The following is a 9138-nucleotide window of genomic DNA, read 5'->3' on the forward strand; positions in this document are numbered from 1 at the left end:
ACAACTAATCATTAGCATTGCTAAATATATTTATATAAAAAAAGCCTTACAATACTTTTACGAATAAAGTTCTCAACATTTGATTTGACTATAAGAATTATAGAAAAAATATACTCATGTACAACTGAAACATTTTTTTTCCTAAATAAATGTTAGCGAGACAGTTGTGGGTTGTTTAATATGGAGGTGGGATAATTATTTTCTTCATGTTTCTAAATGAGTGGATATCAAATATATATTTTTTTTTGCTGTCTTTTTTTCCTGGTTTACCGGCCGCTTGAGATTGTTTTCTTCAATTTCTCTAATTAAATGCTGCTAGTTAGTCACGATTGATGGAAGCGGTTGATTGAATGAGGGATGGCGTGGATGAAAGCAAAGGCAAACTTTGCCTTTTGCCACAAAGGCAGAGGATGCGAACCCCCCAATGTGCCACCCCAAGTTGGACAGGTACCAAAAACTGCCAATGGCCCTTGCAAGCCCCGAAAACTGCCAACGGCGCCGGAAATCCCCGCTAGAAGAGATTCCTCCCTCCTACTATATCGTTACAACGCTGTCTTCCCTACGAAAATATAAATACGATACTCTTTAGAATACTCACGGGTAAAATGCTACAGCGGTATCCGTGCGTTTACGGATTTATCTATGTACGTATTAAGAAGGGAAATGTTTGTAAAATAACCAAATAATCTACTCATCTCAGCGTTTGTCTTCTTCAAATTAATGGTTGATGTATCAATTAGAATATATTGAAGAGTTTTAAATCTATAAAGTTTCTTAACACTCATAAGGTTCATCCATAATATGACAACATCAAAAAGCAAATTGGCATCACCGCACCCACACTGTGCAAAAATTTATATTAAGGCCAAGAAGCTCAGATCAATCAATTGTAGCAACATAGGAGAAAGAATAAATGAACATTATGTGTTACACTTGGAATCGTCCTTTGCCAACGATGAAAACATCACCTCTTCATCAAACCCATGGCATTTGTTCTTTGCATATTACCAACGAAACAAACGCTGCAAGTGAAATTTCAGTGGCAATGTTAACTTTATGAAATCAAAGAATAGGAAGGGAAAACTTTTTTTGAGCATAAATATTTAGTAGATGAGTTCATAAAGAGAACAAGCAACACAAATTATTTGGTGGAAATCTCGTATATTTTAGTGCATGGGTCAGTGACAAGGGGAAAAATGTTTAGTAATTAAGGGTCACAACAATACTACAGCAAAAGGATGCCTTTTACTTTCCCTTTTTTTGGGTTACCTTGCTTTTCTTCTTCTTTTTCTTCTCAATGTATGCCATGATCTCCTCTTGTCGCTCAAGAGTCTCCTGCAAGGCCTAAAAGAACATATAACAGGCGTGTTTTAGAAATGGTTTAGTAAGAATAGTAGAACAACATATAATTTGTTAGTCTCAACACATTTAATAATACCGATCTATGGGATTAAGATGTATACACAGGAATTAAAACATAAACTTTGGTAATGTAATAATAATGTTCTTATCATCAGTAAGGTGCAAACAAACTCACCTTCTTGGTCGCGGCAAGCTCCTCCTCCAATGCACTAACACGGCTGACGGCAGTCTTTAGCATCTCCTCCTTATCAGCTGGCATTTCTGCAGGCTTGGTGAGAATCGCAATGACCTTCTCCTCGATATCAGATAGGCGCTTTGTAGAAGAAGCATATTCAGCTGCTGACACAGCCTCCATTGATATCTTGGATAGCTGTTGTGCTTGGATTTTGGATGTACTTTGTGCCCCAAGGGTAGCACCAAGTACCTTCTTTGGCATGTTGCGGCTAACACGGAGCATTGTTGCAATGCTCATGACAAGAGCCATGACACCCCCAAAGAGTGGAGGGTTGGATCCGTTAGAGGCATTTACAATGGCTACAAGAAAAGGATTGTCCAATCTGTCAGTTAAAGACTAACAAAAGAGTAATAATATTAGGTCACAAGATTGTTTAATGGTTAACCTTTGGTTATTGCGACATTCTCATCTCGTGATCCCTTACTCTGGCAAATGGCATCTATGGCCTTCTCTACCATTGGAACATCACAAGAATAAGGTGATCCTGGGGTCTGCATTACAAAAACTCCTTCTATATTAGGACTAAGCTTAGGAATTTATAAAAGAAATATGTGAACCAATACACCACAAGAATGAAAATTTATATGATGACTAATCTTGGGAAAAATTGAGGTTTTACAGTTTCCCTGGAAATGAAATATCATCATGAAGTTACTTGTTCGTGCTTATCAACTGCATTATCAAGTGACGAACCCGCTTAAGCTTATAAGTTAAGACTCATTTTTTTTCATTCTGGTGTTTCATCCACAAGGCATGAGAAATCCTTTTAGCCGTATGGTTCAACACTAACTACAATTTTGTTTGCGCAAAGAAAAAACACTACAAATTTGTTAAAGTACAAAGATGTCATTGTTAGTAGGACAATAGTGGCATTTCTTTTTCTAGAACAATAGTGGAAATTCATCGGAGATAAAGCGTAACTCACAGGAAGCATCATAGGAGGAAGTTCCTCACAAACAGGCGACAGTGTAGGATGTTCAATTCGGGCACGAGATATTTTTCTTGACAAAGTGCGCCCTTCATCTTTGAAAGACTCCTGCTTCTTTATTTTACACAAATAAAATAACAGATGTCTAAGTATTATGATCCAATGCATTTAGAAATACTTAAATATGAATGTGTTACTGCAAAGAGCGGGTAATATCTTTGCTACCTTGGTGTACATGGTGTCATCTTCACAAATCATCATTTTCTCCTCAGCCTCTAGATGATTCAAATTGAGATTTCCACACCACCCAACCCCGCTTTGAACCATCTAAACATAATATAGCATAGAAATTTTGAGTTCCTTTTCCCTTATCAACTGTAATTTAAGAATTTGTTCAAGGATAAAGGATCAGATTGGAGCAGTCACCTTCATGACTTCATCATCCTTCCAGGGGCCCTTGTCAGCCTTCATACAACCACCTTCACATTGGCAAGTTCCACCAAAAAACTCCGGCAGCTCACTGGACAACGGAAATTAATAACATTAAAATGGTGAACATTGTCTTCAAATATGATGGTTAACTTAGAGCATCGGGTGTTCTACCTAGCATCAATCACCTCAAGAAGCTTGCTCTGGTACTTGTTGCCCAACACCTAAAGAAATGCACAGAAGTCACAGATTATCAATAATCAATCTTCAAGTTGAGCACTCCTAGACAATGTATTGGAAGAACACTAACATGAATCTTTGCTGTGGTCTTTGGGTCAAGGAAACTCTTCACTGTGCTCCAAAGAAGTCGGAATCCCGGCCCAGCATTAATGATGAACATTCGACACAGTGTCTAGGCAAACAATTACATGAAGTAAGAATATTAATAAATCTAGTACAAATTTTTGCAGAATTACAACCAATATATTTTACATTGAGGGCATTACCTCAGGGTAGTTATCACCATCAATCTTTTGAAGCTGACCAATAAGGTCTCTTGCAGCTTTGCTGAATTGTTTCATCCCCTAAAAATGCATTTTTCTCTTAGATTATAAATAGTAAAAGTGCAATAATTTAATGAATTATCCAAATATCGCACATACATACCACCCCTTGCACATCAAGAATTGTTGTGCTCTGATCAATGTGGCACTTGGTAGCAATTGAGCAAGCTGGGAACTTAACAGCAAAGTTCTTCTCAAACTCCCTAACATGGTTCTTGATAAAACGATCCATTGTGGTGACCTGCATTAGCCTATTGACATCGATCTGTCCAAGTCGTTCAATGTAGACAGGCCTTCCTTCCTTATCAACCCCATGATAACCTTGAGGATAGCATTCTGCCACCTTGCCAGCTTCTTCAAATTCAAAATCCTGAGATAGAATTTGATGAAAAATGTGTCAACTGCTTATAAACAAAGGTATGTATCAACCATAAAAGGATTAGTCCAAATATAGTTTAACCTTAACCTATTTGATAGATGCAATTACCTCAAGAATGGTATCTGCACCAAATTCCTTTCTCCACCGCAACATGTCAGCCCACATTTGCTTTGCCTTCTCAACATCAAACTTTCTTGCCTTCAAAAACCTGTGTAATCTCGAATTTTAGTAATACTTGTTTTCACATTTGAAACTAAATAACAACATGAAGTGCTATTTTCAGATTATACACCTTAGCATCATGTGGTAATCATCATGCTGAGATGGTAGCAACTCTTCAAGTATAAGGAGCTGACGGAAGGCATCTACAGCCTGCACCTCTTCAGGATCACGTTCATCGGCAATTGAGATGGACATGACCTTGCTACTCCTCCTCCCCTTCTTCATTGAATGCCTTAATTTTTGTGAAGAACTCATTGCCTTCTTCTTCAGTGACATGATTTTGGCTTTCTTCTCATCCTCTGAGTATTCAACATTGGATTTCCTCTTCTCTTCATAGTGACCGTCTAAGGTTGCTGACACATCGTGTATGTTAGTCAGTCATGTATATTGTAATATACCAAATTCTAAATATTTTCTGAACAGTTAAGTTAGAAATTAATTCTGTGATAGTGAAGTAGAAGAATGTCATTGGGGAAAAGGCATACACTTCATCTGAAAATAATGTTTATACTTTGAGACATAAGGGAATATAATGAGTTTTTAATAAAAAAAAAGATAGTATTAGAGCTTAATAATCCACTTTAAACAATAAGAAATGGTTGTGACCATTATTTGCTTTACTTACCAGAGCTTAGACGGTGTTCGAGCGGTCTCGACAGGACTTCTGTCATGACTGTTCCGCCCTATCTAGACCTGAATAATAATGCATGTTATTATTTGCTTATATCACAGGCTATGTCTCAATATATAATAAAGGAGAAAACGAACAATTTCCTGAATATCTTGATATCCTAAAGTATTGCTTGGCAGTATGATGCAGTGTAAAATAATCAGTTTGCAAGGAGTTTTTTAATGCTTTCAGCAGTGGGCATGTTAGACACTAATTGGCCTCATCTCAAGGTAATATATCATAGTCCATCAGTATAATTATAAGTTTAGTAGCATTTGTTCCTTTTTCCAAATTAATGAAAAGATTATAAATTACACATAAATTAATGATAACATTGAGATACCAGATGATGAAAACCTACAGGAGCCTGAAATTGCACTAGAAGACACAAATTAAACGCATTAATTTACAACCATGCCCAAAATTCACATGAACACTTGAATAACAGAAAATAAAATAAATTTCGCTCAAAAATAGCAGGAAATCAATCTAAGGGGAAGATAGGTGTTATGATCCGGAACAATTTGAATAATGCTAAGTCATGACATGCAACACAACCAGAAGCATCAAAAATCAAATGAAGAAATTATAAAGGCCTAGAAAACCACAATGAACCAAGAATGTACCAAAAATCCTGGATCCCCTTCAATTTCAAAAAAAAATAATCCTAGATCCCCTTGACAATCCCTGGCCAGCCACCCAAAGAATCCAAAATATAAACAAGCGACAGCCTTCGACTATAAAATGTTTGGAGTAAGGTGGAAGACAAGCTAGGTGTCGATTTCCTGGTGCTAAATGATGAATGCAACAACTATAAATGTTTGCCTTTTGGTTGTTGGACAGACTTATGGATCAAGCATACCATGTAACACCTACAGTCTTTGTGACTCTATGTAGCTTATGGGCTGCTCGAAATGATCGACGCCATGCTCAGATGCCAGAGAATCCAACATGAGTAGCTGTGAGAATTGTGGCACACATAGAGGAATAAGCGAATGTCCAAGAAAATAAGATGGGCACTGTAGCCCGTCTGACAAAGTATTGGGAAAACCAGAAGAGGGGTGGGTGAAAGTGAATACGGATGAAACTTTCTTAGGAAATGAAAATAGAGGGGCTGCAGCTGTGGTAATGAGAGATGATTAGGGAGATTTTATGGTGGCAGCTGCTGCTCGTGTTTACAGAGCAATCGGGGATACGACGTGCGCAAAAATCTTTGCGTGTAAGCGAGTGATTGGGTTGGGCAGCAGAGTTGCAAAGTTGGTAATTGAGATATATTGATTTATTGGAGGTTGTCAAGATTATGAAACAAAGGGAGTTCAACAGGTTGGTCCATGGAGTGATGATTCAAAATCTCAAAGCCATTTTGATGGACTTCCAGGATTTGAACCTGCGGTGGGTATGTCGTTTGGCAAACATAGTAGCACACAGACTAGCGAAAGAAGGTGTTTCGAAAAATTGTATCTCGACTTAGGTTTCGGTCCCCCTCCCCCTCCCCGTTTTATTTCTTATTTATTAGTAGATGACTGTAAAAGTCCGAGTGACTAGTTTTGGTGTGTTACCCTCAAAGAAAACAAACTGGGATAACAATATAGCATGATTGTTTATTTTGGAACAAAATAATTAAAAAACATTTTGAAAACAAAATCAATTTTCTTGAAAAACAGAAAACAAAATGATTCCAAAAACAGGTGTAAAAACATAATATTTACACGGTAAAAATTCAAAGTTACAAGATCATCGTATTTACAGTGTAAATTCAGTTGGGAAAAAAATCCATTCATAAAGCCAATAGGAGTTATTTTTTTAAGTAATGAACAAAAAGTAACTACGCTCTAGCTAATAATCATATTTATATCAATTTGACTTCATTAATGTGTTAGATAGATCTCCCACCCGTCGGACTCAACGGCACAACGGACCTTGACCGTGCCCAGCCCATTGGCTGGTGGGCCCCTGTCACCCTGCGCCATATAAAACAGAGGGTGGAGACCGGGGCGGCACAAGACACGAGGTTCGCTGCCGCCGCCAACTCCACCCACAAACCCTAATCACTAACAATCATATTCATATCTCTAATCACTATACTGTTACTTGATGGTTCCTCATAAGCCAAAAAAAGATGTGCATAAATCTATATATAGGTGCCAGGTGAGCCTCTCTCTCGGAGGTATGTGTCTCTCATCATAAAGTCTCTCTGAGTTTGGACTACGGCTCTACGAGCAGCGGGCGAACGGCGAAAGAGAAGAAATCCATACAAACTAACGCTTGCACAAATCTGAAAGGAAATCCAAGGGGCTAAACAAACGAAGAAGATTTGTGGACACAATTATAACAAAATCGATAATAACAAGTGCAGAGATGGTCTCCTATATATTTTCCTGAGCATGTACATTGTCAGGTGGGAACAAGGGTTAACGAACGCAAGCGAATTCCAGATCCCCAGAAAGAGAAAGAGAGAGAGAGAGATGAATCAGAAAGAAAGAGGATGTGGATGCTCACCAGGATCCCCTGCTCTCCCCTGCTCTGCTCGATGGAGATCGGCGGCGGCCCTCCCCTGTTGAGCCGCGACTCGTCTTGGCGCTAGGAGCGGAGGAGACGACGAGACGGGAGGATATACTAAATAAGTAGGGGGTTTTCCTTTGGTTTCCTAGTGCGCGCCCACGAGTAGGCGCCAGAGAAATAAGTGGCGCGCACGAAGGAGCCTCTCTCCGACTCCATTTGCTCCTGTGGGTTTGTTTGTGCCTTCAGTCTTTTCTCCTGGATTCTTCATATCGTTTGTTGATTTAAACACAGAAATCAAAATCAAGATTTCATATAAGAGTTAAAAGTATTTACAGTTTAAGTTAGAAGTTTTTAAATTTTCAATTGAAAGTTTTGAATTTAACTTGAAATTTTTAAAATTTAAGTCGAATATTTTTCAAATTTGATTCCAAAGTTTAAAATTTGGCTTGAAAATTTTCAGATTTGAGTTGAAAGTTTTAAACCGTGAGTTAAAAAATTTTAATTTGGAGTTAAAAGTTTCAAATTTTAGGTAGAGTTTTTTTTAAAAAAATATATTTGAAAGTCTTAAATTTAGTTTGAAAAGTTTTATAAGGAAAGAAAGCGGAGAAAAGTGGATAGTGCTCATAACACGACTTAATTATTGCAAAAGAAAAGAAAATAACGAAACTAATCACGTAATATGTACTTAAATACTCCCTCCATTCTAAAATATAAGTATTTTTAGCTATTAATCTGGATAACTATGTGTCCAGATTCATAGCAAAAAATTGCTATATTTTGATACGGAGGTAGTAGATCGCTAACCACGGGTTTTAGTTCTTTGATTCAAACGCTGAGCCGGACAGCACCGCAGGCTGGCTGGCTTGAAAATTTAACGTTTAATATTATGTCGTTATTTGGATATTTAAATGCATATATACGACTATATCTTGACATTATCTCAAAATATAAATTCTCACACTCACGCTTATATACTAAATAGTGAAAATATTAAAAAATATACAAACGTAGACGCTCACAACACGCATGCATACTCACTCATATAAATGCCCACACATCCTGCTCCTATGAGCACATTTGAAAGATAGGCCAACAAATCTTAAATTGATGAAGTCACTATAGGTGTCTCGCTGCCAGCGGGTATGTCGTTGATCACCGAAGAAATTAGCTAAATGCGAGAACTTATGTCAAATCTAGAACTTTAATCCGGTGGGCTAGTTCCACCACACGAAACGTAACCAATTGAGGTACGTTCACTTCGTACCAAATAGTGAAGCGAAAGTTTGGTTCATATTAGATAGATAAAACAAAAAAAAGAGGTAACAGAACATAAAACATGTTCAACAAGATCTAGAAGATAAATTTGTTACTTTGTATCATCGTCAAGTGCAACATATGGACAATTAAACGTAAAACGGTCGACTAAATGCTAAAAGCGAAGTTTTTATGTTCATAAACAATTTTCCCACCGTATTTGTATATGTAGTCTACTTTTTTTTTTTACCAAAATATGTGGTCGACTTAAAGGCTGCTAAGGCCCTTTTTCACGGCACTTTTACTTATGGTTGGAACTTACCCATCTGATTCAACTACTAGACGCATGAGTGCAATTATTCCTTCAGTAACGTATCTATCAACAATAAGATGTCTACGATGATCGACTTCATCAATCTCAAAATATATCGGCCCAGTTTTTGAAAGATACTAGGTGATACTCTGCGTTTTGCTGCGGGATTCATGTATGAGTATACGTTAAAGGAATAAGCCCACTTTGAATTTGCTGCGGGATTTATGTATGAGTATATGTTAAAGGAATAAGTCCACTTTGACTCCCTTAAAAATGACCCG

General features: G+C 37.5%; 1 protein-coding gene across 1 annotated transcript; it reads right to left on the bottom strand.

Annotated features, from left to right (window-relative positions):
* Positions 1 to 822: 822 nt before the first annotated feature.
* LOC4348005 (phosphatidylinositol/phosphatidylcholine transfer protein SFH3) lies at positions 823 to 7437 on the bottom strand. Its single transcript, XM_015757518.3, has 15 exons — positions 7288 to 7437; positions 4744 to 4811; positions 4189 to 4471; positions 4005 to 4104; positions 3621 to 3887; positions 3461 to 3538; positions 3265 to 3366; positions 3129 to 3178; positions 2952 to 3045; positions 2751 to 2852; positions 2523 to 2639; positions 1983 to 2088; positions 1538 to 1896; positions 1270 to 1344; positions 823 to 1022 (listed from the first exon to the last, which is right to left on the bottom strand). Exons 2-15 carry the CDS (start codon positions 4787 to 4789, stop codon positions 1005 to 1007), a joined length of 1797 nt encoding a protein of 598 aa, XP_015613004.1. The 5' UTR covers positions 4790 to 4811; positions 7288 to 7437; the 3' UTR covers positions 823 to 1004.
* Between the last annotated feature and the right edge of the window lie 1701 nt (positions 7438 to 9138).

Source organism: Oryza sativa, chromosome 10, assembly GCF_034140825.1.
Source record: "Oryza sativa Japonica Group chromosome 10, ASM3414082v1".
NCBI lineage: Eukaryota > Viridiplantae > Streptophyta > Magnoliopsida > Poales > Poaceae > Oryza > Oryza sativa.